The sequence below is a fragment of the Barbus barbus genome (genome assembly GCF_936440315.1).
Source record: "Barbus barbus genome assembly, chromosome: 24".
Taxonomy (NCBI): domain Eukaryota; kingdom Metazoa; phylum Chordata; class Actinopteri; order Cypriniformes; family Cyprinidae; genus Barbus; species Barbus barbus.
The window spans coordinates 16,836,162-16,855,039 of record NC_136752.1 but is presented as its reverse complement, the minus strand read 5'-3'; the positions used below and the strand labels follow the sequence as shown (position 1 = coordinate 16,855,039).

At 37.0% G+C, this 18,878-nt stretch overlaps 1 protein-coding gene across 1 annotated transcript in view; it reads left to right on the top strand.

The window, feature by feature from the left end:
• The window catches only part of LOC306843927 (GDP-mannose 4,6 dehydratase-like), a 67,491-nt gene that overhangs the window by 45,232 nt on the left and 3,381 nt on the right, over window positions 1-18,878 (top strand). The window contains exons 8-9 of the mRNA XM_079375664.1: window positions 10,533-10,651; window positions 10,885-10,981. Of these exons, the coding sequence (XP_079231790.1) occupies window positions 10,533-10,651; window positions 10,885-10,981 (216 nt within the window). The remainder of the gene's footprint in view (window positions 1-10,532; window positions 10,652-10,884; window positions 10,982-18,878) is intronic.

The following is an 18,878-nucleotide window of genomic DNA, read 5'->3' as shown; positions in this document are numbered from 1 at the left end:
GATTTATTGCATGTTTGTTATCATTATCATCAGAATAAGTTTCTCCATAATAGCTCTGTTCATTATGTTCTATGGCCTTTTTTTCTTTGCAATGTTTAATCAAAAAGTCATTTGCCTCATTTCAGGCTCGTGCAGCCAAACACAATCAAAACCTGATCACACAAACCATGTGGGGTGTGCAGGAAGCTTGAGCGCGCTCTGTACACACACACACACACACACACACACACACACACACAGCTGGGTCTTGTTATAATCTTTACAGTAGCTGACTCTCACTCTATGTTATTAGAATTGTGTTGTACTGCTGCTGTAGCTCAGAATTTATGCAGTACAGGTGTTGAAGAATCACACACACCATCACACTTATGATCTATAACCTCTACTATGCGTACAGTCTGGTATTTCTCCTCCTACCCTTCACACACACACACACTGTCTGAATACTGACTCACACACACCTCCCTACAGGTTGAACATATCACAGTCTGTCTCCCTGAAATTGCAACATATGATTCTGATTTCAGGGCCTTCAAATCCAATATGAAAAAAATGTATTTCATTATAACTTCACATATTTCTAACTGAAGTCTGTGCGTTTTTGTGCGCACATGCATGTCACTGTATGTTCAAGAGGTTGGATGTTTCATTGAATATGTTTGTTTATGTCTCACTATGTGAATAGAGAGTGGTGGGTTTGTGTGTGTGTGTGTGTTAGTGTTGGTAGATATGGAATGTGAGTTTAAATGGCTCCACAACGTCAGAACATTTCGGGAACAGACTTTCAGTGCTGTGACCAAACTTCCTCTCTTTAGGAATTTTAATGGTTATTTGGCATTAACAACTATTTTCAGAAAAAATCTTAAATCAGAGTTTCAAACCAAAGCTGAAAGTTTCATGTAGTTTGTACTTTTTTGGCAGCCTTTTTAAATAAACGCGTCTTGTGGTATTACCTGTTGACTTTAGAAATGTTTTCAATGAAAGCGAAGATAAAATCATTTGTTTTAAATTGCGATCTAAAAAAAAATTAATATTGAATTTTATTAGTCATACATGGGCTTCTGAGATATGCACACACAGGGAATATAGAATAACTGTATCCCAGCTTTCCATGACCAACAGCGATATAAAAGTGGAGGGTCAAATTTTACCCAGCATTCCTGACACACAACCTCATAGTTCACATATATTCACATTCTCACAAACGGGTATTCATTAAGGATATACAATATATCCATATAAATAGTTATTAACTTTTATCACAATTTTATTATCATTATCATTGTCTTTATTTTTTACATTCAAGCAGTTAGCTTTTTTTTCGCAAACAATAAAAGATCCATGTTTTCCATCTTTTCTTAAAATTTTAAGGTTTTAATGCCTGATTTTATTTTGAAGCACAATTTTATGGGATGAATGGCAAAATGAGTTCTGCCGATTCTTTTTGTTTTTGACCTTTTAATATAAAAATAATTTCTATCAGTTTTTTTTTTGTTTTTTTTCTAGTTTATTCTTATCACTCACACACACACACACACACATTTTGAGGAATAACCTTGAGGTGCTTTGCAAAGCGGTGTGTTTGACACTGATGATTATCTGTGGTAATGGTTAACAGCCGATTCTCTTTGATGATCTCCATTTTGTTTAAATGGTCAGATGCCATCAAACCCACACACACATGCATGTTTCATTAATGTCTGTCATCATTTTTGAAAAGACTTTTTAAAAATGGTGTATCTAACAAAATGATGAGTTAGACTGAAATATGTTCCTTGTGGTCCACAAACACACACACACTAAGCTGCTACGTTCACATAAACACACCACAAATTTCCCTGATGACTCACTTTCACATTTTAATACACACGACGATCTCAGAGGTGGTCTGAGTGACCCTGGGAATTGTCAGCATATTTTACGAAAACACCTCCAGAGAAGAGCTCTTTCTTATGGTTTGTTTTGTTTCTTTTTAGTTCTCCGATTTCATTGGAGTCTGCAGGAGTCCAGAGAAGCAGCCATACTTGTGCGCGCATAACTTATTTTAGTTTGCGCTGTTCTTTTCCCAGGCTAATAAGGTTTTAATTAGGTTTTAAGCTGTATATTTGAAATAGACTGACAAGAGGTTAAACCATCCCAGATCAGGTGTCTAACTCCACCCATCTTCCTCAAATGAAATCAGATCTAGTATAGAACCGCTGCAGATATTAAAGCTGAATTAAACAAACAGGTATCCGAGGTTCAGGCAGTGCTGATCTTTAACAGTTATCAAAACAGCACATTCTGTACATACCTCCACCGCTGCCAGCACCTCGGGCCAAGCGCAAAACACTGACGAGGCTTTTGTCCTCTCTTCCTTATTCTTCAGACCAAGAATTTGACAGTTTATTGGTTGGTGACGTGGTTTGGCCTCTTTTATGAGTCTGTTTCAAACATGCAGCAGGAACTGGTTTCCTCTCTACCCGCATAAACACCTGAAACCAACACCTTTAATTCTCTCCTCTTATTTCTTTTAGAGGGCTTCCTTTTGTGTTGTGAATATCGCTGCTAATCTGTAGATTAGAGGTTCGATCTTGTGGATGTGTGCCGATGTTTGTTTAAGCCTGATTTTTGGTAAAGTGGCATGATTGTACTGTCTGTACGTGTATGTTTAGATGAACGGTTTAATTGTGCCTTAAAAAGATTACAAAGTTTAATGGCCACACACTCACCGCCTTGCATTCATTTAGCCTGATATAGACACGTGCCAGCTTGCAAATTAATTAATTCATTATACAAACTCCCACATCATCATAATCATCACATCAGTTGGATTGGCTCTAGCTTCATTGATAGCACTAGACAGGAGGAAGTTTTATCTTGTTAGGCAAAAATTACAGAAATTTAAGGAAAAGTGCATATAGGTGAAGCATTACGATCTTTCCTCACTGTATTGTTGTTTACGTTTTTCCTTCTGTGGATATAACTCTTCCAAATCTTGAAGTTAGATATATTGATATAGATGATAGATAGATATAGATATAGATGTATATGTGTATGGGTGTTTTAATAGGAAAAAATACAACATTCTGACTAGATGTGCAAAATAAAAATGTAATCTGACAATTAAATTGTCTTGAAATTTGATGTTGTCAATTTTTATTGACATTCATTGCGTTCATTTTTTAATTTAATTGCACAGTATGCTAAAATTTTCTACGATGCATCTCTAAATTCCCATTTAAAGCAAAGTAAAGAAATCTTTCTCATTAATTGACTTGTTGCTTAGTGGACAACTAGTTGACCATCCTGACCTATCTGTAATTTTGACTTTATTTTTGCTCTTCCTTCTTTGTTTTGAGATAGTTTCTTGGTTCATATCAGATTTCCAATCTTTTGCTTCACTGCTTTTTAATCCACATTTAAAGAGACCTCTATGCTGCGGGACTGATTTTTCTGCACCTCTGACCAAGTGAAGGCAGATCCTTCTGTATGTCTTTGTGACTGTGCTAAGACAGGCAAGAAAAGAAGCGATACACATACACACACCTCTCTTTGTTCATTGTACTCCAGGCAGTAAAAACTCACCTGGGGAAAGCATCAGCAGTAAGATTCGCCAACACGGCATGCCTCCACAAATACAACTGTCATCACTCTGTCTCACACACAGAGTGTTCATTGGGCAGAAGTCTTGGCCACGTGAATGTTTATTCTATCTGTCTCGCGCACACACACAAATACAATTAAAAGAGCCCTAATGTGTGAGAAAATTCCCAAGTGTTAGAGCTTGATCTTTCACTTTTATATGACCACACAAAATGAAGCCACCTGTGAAACAGACAGAAGAGGACGTGTGTGAGTGTGTGCATGACGTCGCATCTGTGTTTATTGCGAACATTTATAGAAGGCATTGTTGAACTCTTCTGTTTTCCCGCTTGCAGAGTTTCTGTGGTCACAGAAGTTGTGTGCACTGCTAATGGATGTGTATGGGAGTGTGTTTCCCCGCTCACACACCTGTTCCTCATTTTCCAATTTGTAACCAATCTGCTCTCAACGAGGGGCTAAACGGCCCTGATAACCATCTTGACTGCTCTCTCTTTCTCTTTCTCTTTCTCTCACACAAACACACACACACGTCAAATATAAAATAAAAATTATAAAAAATTTTATATAAAATAAAAATACTGTTAATTAAGATGTTAAATCTAAATTAATATTAAGTTAGAGTTAAAAGAACACATTTCTAGTGTCAATAAAGAGTACTTAGGCCTTGCTAGTCATCCATGTTTCTTATTAGGGCTGTCAACTTTAATGCATTAACGCATGTGATTAAACTAAAAATTTTAAGGCGTTAATATTTTTTTTTACGCAAATTAATCGTTTGATAAGTTTTGACCCCAACTTCTTGGCGTCATCGCAGCATGGAAGGTAATCATTGCCTGCGTCCCAATGTGCACACTATCCATCCTAAATTCTATGTGATTATTAGTCATTTTCAATACTATTTAGGGCAGATAGGGTGGATAGTATGCACATTGGGACGCAGGGGTTGTGTGATTATTATGAGGCGCCGGGCTAGATGAAAGTGAAGTGAACGCGTAGAGAGAGAGAGAGCGACAGTGCGTAAGAGTTATGTATACTCATATGTGATAAGGGTACAGCGAGCCGGTGTTGCCAGGGATGCGGTTTTCCCGCACAATGGGCTATTTTGAACATACAGTCACGGGAAAAATTACAGAACCGTGGGTTGCGTTTTTTTTGGGCTACTTTTATAATGTACCACGGCTGCCCAAAGTGTATATATACACATATGAACGCAAAAGGAAGTTATTACCAACTCTCGATGGTGGTTTAAAGTGAGTTCTGAGTAAAAGTGTACTATTAATCTCATAAATATCTTATGTAGCATGATGCTAATGTTAGCTCTAATGCAATTCTTCTTCATAATGCATTTTATCATAATACTTCATGTAAGGTCGCAAGAAAATGTTTTGTTGTATTTATTTAGAAATACTTTTGATAATAGTTGGGTAAATGTGTACCGGGATTGAAGCGATGTGGCTTGGTAAACGTTTTATTGCCAGTATAAAGGCTGATAATGGCTGAATAAAAACAAAAGAATAATAAGGATTGTCTCATTCCTGCGGAGATGTCAAAGGTTATGTTTCCTTAAACTAGTTTGTCATGTATTTCTTTATTTCAACACATTTACAAGTAAATCCTAGTATTTTAAATTGTGCGATTAATCGTGATTAATCATAGTCCATGACTGTCATTAACGCGATTCAAATTTTTTTATCATCGATTGACAGCGCACATTTTTATCCAAATTTTGGGATGGAAACACTGCTTTATCTTTTTTTTTTTTTTTTTGATATTCCAATTTTGTGTTATTTAAATTCATGAAAATTTGGATGGAGGGGGGACAAATAAAGTTTTTTGACGAAATGTCGCTTTAGGAGATGATATGGTTCTGATATGGACCATCGAACACATCCAGTCATGCATCAGCTCAGATGGTCTGACTGGAACTATGCCATGTTTTTAATGTGTGTGTAACGGTGAACTCTGTGTATCAGTCTTGTGCATTTGTATTGGCCGGCACAAGTAACGTGAGCTGTGTGGAAAAGTCCATTTAAAATAGCATTAATGAAGTAACCAGGTGATCCGCGGTCAAAAACACACTCTCATCGTCTCTCTCACTCAGTCATTTAGTGGTCAGTGCTAAGTCTCTCTCTTTGTCTGCTCATTCACACTCTCGCCCTCTTTCTCGTTCAGTGTGTGTGAGCAAGTGTCACCATATGACAGCCTGTCTCTGCCTAATTCAAACCACCTGCCTTAAACAGAGTACTTCTGTGCTCCATACAAAAAAAGACTGTGTCTGTGTGTGTGTGTTGTGGTGGGTAGAGGGGAGTATTTAAACTTTCAGCAGCTCCAAAAATAAAAATAGGCTTTTAAATACAGACACCCTTCTAAACCAATGACTCCTGGAGCTATAGAGTCAGTTCCAGGCTGTGTGTGTGTGTGTGTGTGTGTGTGTGTGTCCTTCCCGGTGGATAGTTATGAATAGTTGTATTATTACACGTCAAGATCTACCTGAAAGACTCGTACAGTTCTAATGTGAGGAATTCTTCACATGGCATAAAGCGAGCTGGAGTGTGTGGGCACTTTGTTTTTTACTTTTTTGTGTTGCAATCGTAAATGCATGTTTGGTTGAATTGTATTCAGTGTTGCAGAGAGAACTGCAGGTGTGTTTATTGCATAGTAACAAACTTAAAACAAATGTAAATAGCCAAAAGGTTACATCATATATGAGAGGAATTTGTTTTTTGTTTTTTTTAAGAAAGAATATTTTTTTTTTCCTTTTGAATAATAATAAAACAAGTAAACTTTTTATCAAATGTTTTGTTTTTACTTTGGTTTTTACGTTACAATTGAAGTAAAAAAATTAATTAAACTTTTGTTTATAATATTTTTATCTTAACTTTTAACTTTAGTTTTACCTTTTTTCATCACAATTATGACTATGAGTATGCATATATTTTTATTGGCTACTAGTCCAAAATTTGCACACGCTTTTTAAGCAGTTTTTGGCTAAATTGGTTACTCATTATCTTAAAATAATTTGATCTAAAGGCCTAGTTTTCATTTAATTTTTGCCTACGTATGTATTTCTTTACAAAACAGCCCATTTATTTAAATGCATGACATGATCTAGATCGGATGGCTACTTTGAAGAAGATTAAAATTATAATTGGTTTTACTACATAATTCCCATACTTCAATTAGTGCTGTATCATAGTTTTGACAATTTTCTCAGGTTTTTATAAACTGCGGTAAAAACAGTAATAAAGAAGAATGTGTAGGAGTGTTCAGAATATTGACTTACGTAAACGTTCATAACATTTCCCCTTGGAAAATTAGCCACCCAGGTAATGTAAATTTGTTTGAAAATTGTGATTGGATGCATATGGTCATATGACCAGTGATTGCATAATATGTCATAATTTGCCATTCCAAAGCTTAAGATGATTTGAATATTTCAAGATACTTCATTCAAAAGTGCCTCCGGGGAAATATAATCACTCACACCCAGATGCATAAAAACAAAAGAGCCATTGAGGCCGAGAAGAGGATGTCATCAGTTCATCCTTTGTTTTCTCTTTCACCTTCTTTTAAACTCACCTCTCTCATCCAAGTTTATGTTTGTCTGTATGGACAGATGGCAGGAGGAACACTGACACAGATTCAAAACAAACTGGTGCACATGTAATTTTTTGGAAAGCTGAGAGACGCCTTGATCCACCAGAGAAGGAAACTGCCCTTGAACCTCATTTTGCTCTACCTCTGTGACCCTTCCACCCAGCTTTAAAGTGATCATTTAAACAGATGTATGTGTGTGTTTACCGATCCATGCATGGGTCCTGGATCAGATGGTAATTTTTGTGTTAGGCCAGTGTTAAAGGGAAGTGACCTAAGCCCTGGCGCTGGACTGAACAAGCCTGTATAACCTTCTTTTTTTTTTCTCTGAAACACAAAAAATATATATTTTTTTCTACATACAATAAAGGTCAGTTGAGTCCAGTGTTGTTTTTGACCTCATAGACATTCATAATGTAGGCAAAACAGTTTAAACATTCTTCAAAATATCTTGTTTTATGTTTCACAGGTTTGGAACGACATGAGGGCAGTAAAAAAAAAAAAGATTCATTTCATTTTCTGTGAACTGTGCCTTTAAGGCAGAATATTATTTTATTTAATTTTTTTTAATTGTATTGAGGGTTTTTCATAGGTTACTTTTTCTAGTCAGATCAAATCACATTAATTTTTACAGCAATTTAAGATCAAGCAGATCAGTTTTTGTTTCAGTGATAGTATTAGTAAATATTGAAAATATTTAAATTGTGTAAACTGTTCCTTTAAGATGGGATTTAAAATCATTAGTAGAAGGAGAGGATCTAATATGGGGCGGCAAGCTATTCTGTGACCAGTTATGAGGAGTGGGCCGCAACAGAGAGGCACGATCATCTTGCAACCGGCAACAAGTTATTGGAAGACCTTAGAGGCCTAGGAGTATATTGTGGGACAAAAACACATAAGAGTTACGGAAGCATGTACACAAATGATGAAAGCATCTTACTTTTTATTTTTTATATACAAAGTTTGCACATTTGGGGCTGAAATGGCCAGAGAGTCCGTCCAGACCCCTCCCATAACGCCAGGAGAGAGTGTGTGTGAACAGGAAGGAAGGGGAAGGGAGTTGTGCTGCAGGCCTCTCAGCTGTCTCTCACAACGCTAATGATCCTTGGAGAGAGGCGTGAGGGAGGAATGGAGAGAAAAGGACGGAAAGCAAGGGATGTTAAGACCGATACAGTATGAGCTGGGTTTCACTTCAGAAGATTTTTCCTGTTGGATACATTTACAGTGGCGCTAAACCTCCTCACATTTCACAGAAGTCCTTGCTGACAAATCCAGAAAGTTGCTGAATAATAATGACTGTTAAAGCAAACCGAACACAATGGAGAAGGTTTCAGAAATGAATCCGTTACAGTGCTTCACTTTGCCATCAGTGTGAGAGAGAGAGAGAGAAACAAAAGAGTGAAAAATCTGTGACTAAAATGAGATTAGAGAATGTTGCAGACCATTTCCTCCCTTCACTTGACCACTATGTCTGTCCCTCTTGTTTTCTCTTCAGTCTTTCTCCCTCACACATAGACACAATGTTACCTCTGTTACATGTAGGTTTCATCATTTAGAAGCTGTATTGGTGAAGATCGAAAGCTTTGTCTTGACCTTTGACCTTACTTGCTTCATGGTGTCATCATGGTCATTATTACATATTTTATGTGTGTAGCCTATACTCTGACACCAACTGACAGTAAAACCTTTGTATTACTTGCCAATAAGCTGGTACTTTAATTAGGAATTGCAACATTTTTATTAGGAATTGCAACATCGTATGGTTTATGTCAAACTGTAAGAAGTCTGACCCCAGCTTGATGTCAGTGACGCGTGTCTTCTAAAGAAAACATCTGTCGCTACTAACAACTTTTCCCTTCAGGGGAAAACGTACTGTCAGACATTCATCTTCTCCAGAACTCTGTCACAACACATACACAGATATTCCTCAACAAAAATATGAGGAACAATATTGCAGTGTGTTGTCTTCATGTTTTTGTGACACATGCTGAAAGCTGTCAGTGACACAGTGACTTGAGCTATTTGTCACAAATATGTTTAAAAAGCATTGTCATTGGGACAAAATACATATTTTAAACAAATTGCAAAGACAGAAGAAAAAATTCTGCTTGCACAGACTTCAATATTTAATAAAGCCACAACATTGCTGAATTAGGCATTTTTAAATGGATGCACTTGCCTGCAAACATTCAGGTATGTGAGGGGTGTTTATGTATTGCACTCAATAAAATAATGCGAAATAACAGTTTATTGGTCAGTGAAATATGTATATTTATGGCTAATAAACAGATGTTCTCACTTATGAGTTGGTGAACTTGATGTTCACCAAAAAATCAATTTTAGATCTCTTCATCTCTGCGTTGAGGGAATTTCTACATTTCAGACTAGACTAAATCAAAAAGAGCAGCTCTGAACAAGATCTTTATCCTTCATAGTGCGTGTTTAGTGGTTTGTGATGTAGAACAGTCATTTTTAATTAACCCACAGATGTTTAAAATACAGTTTGATTGCTTAGACTTTGTAAAGCTGTATTCATCACAATGCAGTGTGAGTTCCCTCAGTGTTTCATTTTATGCTTTTCTCTTTCTGTCTGTCTGTCTGTTATCTCGTTTGAGAGGTTTTTTAAGTGAGTGCAGCAGGAGTGAAATATGAATGAGTTGGGCAGCCAAGTGCGGCGCTCCCACTGCAGCTTATAAAACGTGCTGATGGGGTCTTTATCCCTCCATCAAGCTGAGGGGAAGAAAAGAGCACAGTCCTGTCAAGGGAACGGGGCGATTCTCCGGCCAACTGGCTAAACGCTGAAGCCCTGGAGTCAGAAAATGTGTATGAGAGAGAGAAAGAGGGAGCTAGTCAGAGAAAAAAGACAAAAGACTATCACCCGTTGACCTCTTGGCAAGCATTCTTGTTTTAAGTATCTCACCATTTATTTCTCCAAAAGCACTCTCTCTTTCATCTAGATCACTATTTAGATATAGTCTGTGGGTTTATGTCATTGTGTAGTGGTTGTATAGACTTGGGAACTCTGTGCTTTATTCCCACAATTGACATCCCATGAGGCCTAGTGTTGACGTCAGGACGGGGATGGCCGTGTGTGTTGGGGTGTGTGTAAGATCATAACCACATAAAAGCACATCCTACTGGGAGCAGATGTGTCTGCGTTGAATCTGTGTCGTGTGTATGCGGGGGAGTTTTGATACTTGATCTCAAATGTGAACCTGAGAAAAAAAAGCTGTTTTGATACCGTTATATGAGGTCATCATATTGATATTATATCATCAATCACATATGTGTCTTCTGAAATGGAACATGCTTCATAATAATGATATCGATCTTGTTGTTTCTGTTTGTTTTAGGCGATGTGGCTGATGTTGCAGCATCAGGAGCCTATCGATTTTGTCATTGCGACGGGGGAAGTGCACAGTGTACGGGAGTTTGTGGAGAAGGCCTTCAAACACGTGGGCAAAACCATTGTGTGAGAGCACGCGTACACACGCACACACACACACACACACATCTACCTCAAATTAAGCCCATCTGGTTAATCTGGCACATCTGATGTTGATTCGCCGACAGGCTGTACAAGACCGCAAAACAACATGCAAACACACCATAAATATTGTAAATATGTAACACATATGCTGACAGCTGAATTGGAAAACAAATAAAATGAAAGAATGGGTTCAAAGCTCTTGTTCTCGTACTTAGGTGGGAGGGGAAGAATGAGGAGGAGGTGGGCCGATGTCAGGAGACGGGAGAGATTCATGTGAAGGTGGATCCGAAGTACTATCGGCCAACTGAAGTGGTAAGTCACTGCTAGTATCTTCCCATGTATTAAAATATCAGAACATCCAAGGTGCCCTTAGGAGGTGAGACATTACAAAATATCATACACAGACTACCGTACAATAAGTGTTGACATATGTGGTGAGAATATGTTTTCTTTGTTTATTTATCATTAGACAGCTATTTGTTTCAATATTGTTCATTGTGACTTACACTCCATTAAATCAGCAACATTAAAATCTCTAGAGAGGATTAGAGGGCGTTCACATAGGACACGTTCTTTCTTTCAAAAAAACAGCTAGGCATTGCATTACTCAATGGAAGGGGTCTTGAGACTTTTTGGAAGAACTTTTTAACTTGGCAGAACATCTTAAATATGTGTCGCTTAACATACAACGATTCCCCAAATAAGACAGACCCAGTGTGTTGGCCAAATATGCTATGTTGTTTATATACACTGCCATTAAAAATTTGGGGTCAGTAAAAATAATACTTTTATTCAGCAAGGATTATTCAGTTTCCCCAAATATATTAAGCAGCAAAACAACATTGATGATAATTAAAATGTTACTTGAGCACCACATCATCAATGATTCCCGAAGGATCATGTGACACTGAAGACTAGAATAGATTACATTTCAAAATGTATTAAAATAGATACGATAAGTTCATTTAAATTGTAATAACATTTCACATAATTACTGTTTTAACTGTTTTTGATCAAATAAATGCAATCTTGGTGAGACAAAAAAATCTTACTAATCGCAAACTTTTAGACAGCAGTGTATGTGCGTAGTTCAACAATTAAAAAAAAAAAGTATTTTTCTATGAAGTACTCAAGTAGACAAGATAATTAAAATGTCCATGCTTACCTGACATGTAGATGTCAGATTGTGTGTGTGGTGGGTGGTCATTCAGGAATGAGAAAGGCCACTAAATCTGTAAAGAAAACACGCACATGAAATGATTGTTGACAGATCAGAGGTTTTCTCCAAGACACATGTGTACTGCGTATGGGTCAGAGGGGTGTTTCCAAAGAGCTTTTTCAGTTAGAAGAAAAAATAACATAAAGGTAAGACAGAAAGAAGTGCAGAAAGACAGAAATCTGTTATTAGGGTATAAAACTGTTCAGTATTTTTAATATCAGGTTTTTGATGACCTCCCAATGCTGTTACATAATATCAGCCCAGGATACTTAAAGACACTCTAAAAGGCATAAACCGAACAGACCATCCATCAACACAGAGGCGAAATGGGAATTTGACCTTTAACCTCTGTGATAGAAAGTAAATCACAGCATTTCCACAGGAGGCAGTAGTGTCAGTACGGGAGGCAGGTCACTTACAAGGATGAATGAAAGCGTGTGTATTTGTGATAGATTTACAAATGCGTTGTCCACAGGCTACATGTGAACATGTTTTAAAATCTGTTGGATGAAGCCTACGATCAATCAAATCACTTATTCTGGCAGAAACGGAATAGAAAAGGATCTTACTTCAATTTCAAATGCGTAATTATGTTTTTGCTCCTCTTTGCCAGCACACACACACACACACACACACATACACTTGCGTCTCCTGAGGGAGTAACTGGATGAAATGCACACCTATTAATAGAAAAGCAGTGGGCTGAATACACTACCTGTTTATCCAAAGAGACCATCATCAATTGTCACAGGAACTGCTGTGTTTTTGAGCCATCCTAATCTATTTTCGTTCGTACTACACCTGCATGATTTATGAAAGCATAATTACTGACAGATAAAAATCTTCTGGCTGAAAGATCCCACGTTAACGTTAAAAATAACTGTCACACCCAAAACTGCTGTTAGATGAATGGCTCTATGCATTATTATCATTCCCAAAATCAACATGTGAAGCCTCTGAGTGATGGCTATCATACCAGACGTAACTTGTGGTTCGATGTGCGTAAATTGCGAGCGAATGATGAAACTCAAATCGGCCATCTTTATTTGCATAACCTTTATAGATCTCATAACGAGTGTATGCGTGCGTAGGGGAGGATTTCATCCGTGGCTTTGCTGCAAATACAACCTGTATCTCTCTTTCACTGGATGTGTTCTTTCAGTCGACACACACTCGCTCACATTCCTTCAGGAGGTATGCGTAGCTTTAGCTTCACAATGAGAAAAGCAGGTAATGCGCTTGGCCTTGTCTGTCCATCACACGCCATCTACTCAGACAAAGAAAGCGTGTGTGCGTGTTGAAATAATATGCTAACTTCCCTTTAAGGCCTGAAATACCACGATTTAAATGAAGCTTGAAATATTAGAGCGAATTTCGGTAACTTTTTTACGATTTGCAGCAGGAGAGCCATTCTTTTATTTCTCTCTCTCTCTCGCATACTTTTATTCTCTCATTTGCTCTTACACAAGGACACAGCGAATTGGGTGCAATAATGAACACATCAAAACCAAGCGCTCTGTCTTTTAGCTGATTGGGGGGGTTTTTAATAGCGAAGGCTCGAGCTGATGAATGTGGCCCTCAGACGGCCGCTGAAGCCCGCTGCGTGAACCCTGCGGTCCCTGCTCTGCCTTTCAGCAAATATGATTTTGCACATCCATTTCATTCTTTCGGATGCTGATTTAAACCATTTTTATGAGGCACTTTGGGGAAGGAGGACCAAAGTTAGCCAAAGGCTTTTTTTTTCTTTTTCACTTTTTATTTTCCAGACAGTCCCCAGGAAACCCTCATGGTTTTTTTCTTTTCGTTTTTCATTTTGAAAGAGAGAGAGAAAGGAGCACGAGAGAGGGCATAATGAAAGCAAAAAGCTTTGATTTATGCAACGAATTCCACAAACGCTGAGTTTGCAGCAGTCGCTTGGTTTAGTAACTCGGGCCTTTTATGAATGTCTTACCCTGCTGAACTTATGTGCACATCTCAAAGTTGTTTTTGGTGAACTAGGCTGTAGTTATTTTGTTATGTGGTATAATTTCAGATGACTAAATTGTTTTCTAATTGCCTTTTTACAAGATTTGAGGGTCTTATGCGGCAAGGATTACAGAAAATAAGTAGCGAAATGTATATGAATGTGTATGAATGCTTTCAGAATGTGTCTGCCAGGAATATAAATGTAAGTAAGTGTAAGTGTGAGCATGCATGCTGATGATAGACAAAACACACAAGCTGCACTGACTGCAGTTCACCATGTGTGTATTTCATCAAATCAACTCACAGACTTGATGTGACCCTGAGGAATTGCCACAACATAATGATGAAATTATGTGGATTATCAGAGATTAGGGCTCTCTGGTACATATGTCAATATGATTCCTCCAGCAACTCAAAGACAAATTACACATGTCTTTCTTACAGATTTAAATTTGAGACAGTGGTTCTTTTGTGGAATATTGTGTATTTTTAGAGTAGTAAATGCACAAATTTTAGTAAATTTATCTTATTTTGTTATTGTTGCTGTTGTAATTTATAAGAATACTATAATAGAGAATACTTTTGTGAATTTATTATGATTTTTGAGTGTTTGATCCCAGTAATGGTAATAATATATACTTTAATAATAATAATAATAATATTATGAAAAAAAAACATTTAATTCATTTTCTTTCAGTTTATTCTCTTATAACTGCTTCTTTTTCATAATAATATTAATAATAATAATAATACTTTGATAGAATATCCTGAAATTATTTGTTTATTTTTGTTATTTTATTATTGTTGCTGTTGTAATTAATAATTATACTATAATAGAAAATACTTTTGTGATGATAAAATGTTTCTTAACTTTTTAATTTGTATTATTTGTATTATACTTATTTCTCTCTTATTTTCTGTAATGTTGATGATAATAATCATAAATTGCATTGTTTTGACAGTTTAGCATTGAACGCTGTTTATGATGGTTCGATGTTTAGAGAATGGACAGCCAGTGTTTCCATAGCCTTATACTTACTAAACTACTTCAGACATTTACATTAATGCATTTATCCAAAGCAAATTGCAATGCATTTAGGGTATATCAGTATGTGTCTTCCATGCAAATCAAACATATGACTGTGATGTTGCTTCAGAGTTTACATAATTACATTATAAGTAGCCAGACAGTATAATTGACACGTGTAATATTACGATGTATAGATCTGTTGTGCTGTGTTTACGTAGCATGTAAGCTCATACATGTTTTTTGGTTTCTGTTGGAATGAAAGATGGCTTTGACCTTTCACTCCAAGGATCAGGATGGGGTGATCTTATCTGCTCTGTGGCAGAGGTCAGGAGCGAGATAAAAGCATCCTGTAGTGAGCAGCACACACACACATGGAGGCCCTCACTCTGTGAATGCAGGAGTCTGTCTTATCTGACCCATGTTGAGCGTCATAGTACCAGCATGCAAAACACAGCTGCATCATCACTTACCTGCAGCTTTGCTTTTAATTTGAATGCAAGATCCATTTTATTTCAGGCTTAAGCTTAGTGGCCAAGCGACCTGCATGCTTTTGTGTGTTTTTAGATTTATGTGCTTGTTGAAGGCAGGTCCCCCACCTTAAGCTGAGCTTAAGCCTCTGTTGTCTGTCGCGATGCTTTATGGGTAGTGCAGTCTTCAGGGTTTTCTGGGTATTATAGTTGCTGTGGTTGAGAGGCTGGCTCTTTGTGACAGCTTTACGGTGATATACAGTGTAATAGGTCAGAGTTGTTAAAGTTGAGTGTGAATGATGTTGTAAAGAGTCTGGCCTGGTGCCAAGTAGAACTCAAACCTGCAATAAAGCCACAGTCTTACCGTTCAGCTTTTCCTCATGATGACCGTATATACATCCACGTTTATTTCCATCACACTTTACAGTAGAGCTTAACTCACTTTCATAACGTTACATGGCACTTTTTACCTCGCGCCCCGGGACTTTTTTTTTTACTTTCTTGCACTCTGTTCTTGTCGAGAGAGAGAGAGAGAGAGAGAGAGAGAGAGAGAGAGAGAGAGAGAGAGAACAAGAACAGAACTAAAAAAATAAAGAGGGAGAAGAGGGGTGTATGTTCTCCCCTGGCCTACTCTCTGGTATTTCCTGAAGGACTTTGACTGAGCGGAACCACCCTGGGCCCCAAGGAGGAGAAAGAGAGAGAAAGAGCTTTTAAAAAAGAATGAGAGTTGAGAATATAACACTTCAAAAGCAAGCCAAGTGTAAAGATCCTCAGTAAACAGGTGATTTTTTTTTTTTTTTTTTTTTTTTGTTTAGGGAAGAAAGACATTCCCTTTTGAGCAAAAGCAGTAGAGAATGTGAAGATATTACTTCGCTGGATGTCTTACTAAACTAAAAGTTTGCAACATTTAAAGGGTTCTGTAAAAGTTGAGCTCACTTAACAACATTTGTTGTCTAATGTTGATTGCCTCAAAAAATAAGTCATTTCTGAATGTTCCTCACTTTCTAAATTAAAAAAAAAAAACAAGATTATGGTGAGACATAAAATGACATTTCCAATTTTGGAGGATTTAAAAGCAAAAATATGATGCTTATAATTTTATAAAAGCAGTAAAATTAATTCTTCTGTTAATACTCATGTATTATATAAACTGCAAATCTGTTTAAATAAGGTTTACCATTGTAGAGTTTTAGGTATTACGTTGTTATTGTAATGAAGTTGAAAAATTGGAAAGGTTTTTTTCTTCCCAGCAGGTGTTTTGACTGTGTAAATGGGAAAAAGTGTTAACTTGTGTACCAGTGTTGGGTTTGTTTGTGCCATGTGTCATAATTACCTCATGGGTGTGTGCGCATGTTCGCACTTTCACGGCTGTGTGTAGTGGGAGAGGGGAGGTTAATTGTGGGCTGCCCTCTGTAAATGGCATGTCCCAGGCTCGTTATCTTGATTGAGTAATTAACTCTGGCTCTCGGCACTCTTACTCACACTGTCAGACTGCTGAACTCCTGACACCTCGCATTCCTCGCTCCCTCTCCCTCACGCTTTCTCCTGTCTCGCTCTTTAACTTTCACACAGCTCGTCTCTTCGAGCTTTCAATTTATCATCATTTTCCCTTCTCTCCATGTCATTCCTGTCTCCGTCCTCTCTCTCCTCCTCTTCTCTCACTCACGATCACTCCAGACAAGACCGTTTTTTTATTACACGTATGAGTTACAAATGTGAAGGAGCTCATGATGATAATTCTAGTAGTGTTAAAGTTATAGTTCACTCAAAATTAAAAATTCTCTCATCATCTACTCACCCTCATGTTGTTGCAAAACCGTTTGTCTTTCTTCTATAGAACACACAAGTTGTTTACTTATTTTTTTTGTACATACAATGAAAGTCAGTGCATTCCAATATTGTTTTGGAGCCCAATATCAACTTTTGTGTTCTGCAGCAGAGGAAAAAGTCCAGTGAGGACAGGATTTTTATTTTTGGGTGAAACTCTTTAATTGAGCTAAATATGTGTATTGTGCTTTTCAGGTACAGTTCAGTTAAGTGAAACTTACAATAAAAAAATTCCAGCTGTGGTTTAACTTTACCTTAAAATATAGTAGGATGGTAATATTTTAGGTTTTACAAATTTAAATTTAATTTACAGTAATATTTAATTATGTAATTAACTGATATAGTATTAATATACCAACCTACTGAGGTAGTAATAAAATCCGTTTTGCATCTTTATAATGCAAACAACCACCAAATACACTGGTGGTAAAGAGAAAACCACATGTAGAATATACATACGTACACAAAATACATATACCACTTAACAACATCAGGTGTCACAAAATCTGAATTTTATTTGAAAAATAAAGAAACTAAGAAAGAGTTACTTCAATGATAAATAAAAGTGTGTGTATATATATATATATAGCTAAGAAAATATATACAGCTAAGAAAAACTAGGTAGAAACCATCAAATGTGCATGTCACAGGAAATTCTGGGAATGACAATCCGTTTTTCACTGTAAATTATATTTTTTACTCCAAACAATTGTAAATTTAACTTTATTTTACTGTCCCAAGAGATATATATATATATATATATATAAATTATTTTTTTTGTGTGTGTGCATAGAAAGGGAACTTACTGTAACCAGTTAGCAGGTTTTTATCATAGCATTTTTGCTATTTTTACCATTACAATTATGATTTTTTTTTTACTGTGTAGTTCTTTATCTCCCCCCACCCACAGTGAAAGTGCAATAAAAGGAGGTGAGATGAAAATTGAAAAGGTATCTGGGTCATTTGAATGAGGGGAATCATGTTCACGCTGACAGGCAGGACTCTTGTATGCTCTTGTACTCTTGCACTGCTTGAAAATACACAGCTCTCTGAGGCTTGTAAACACACAAACACACTGCCAATACCACATGTAAGCATACACAGATCCTCAGTAATAAACACACCGTTGAGTATGTGTAACTCATACTGATGCTTTCATGCTGCAATCTTGTCATTCAAGTCTGGTTTTTAACACATTGACACTAGGTTGTATAGATTCACATGTACTTTTGCACTCAGTCTTTTGGTTTCTCTCTGTTGTTTTTCTGCTCTGTGATTGGCTGTTGTTTGAAATGGGAAATCATTAGAGTCTTTGATCCCTCCTAAACATCCTGCATCAAATAACACAGCTCTCACACACACAAAACTGCACGGGACATAGCGAAGTCTGTCGAACAGCCGTGGATTTCTCGTTTTGTTTCGCCATGTACTTTCGAGGGTGCAGTTGGATTCATCTCGCACTTGTGTCTCTTACATACGCATGCATTTAAAGTGTCAGACACTTAGGGTCTGTGTCTCTTTGCTGGAGAGGGTTTACATGATTTTATAAATATTTATTAAACATTTGAAACAAGAATCTGAGATCGAGACATTCTCCCCGGTGTTGATTCAGATTTTCGGCATTGTACTCAGTCTCTTTTACACATGAAAAGATCAAATTAATTTTTTGTTCTGATATCTATACATTTTATATATACAAAA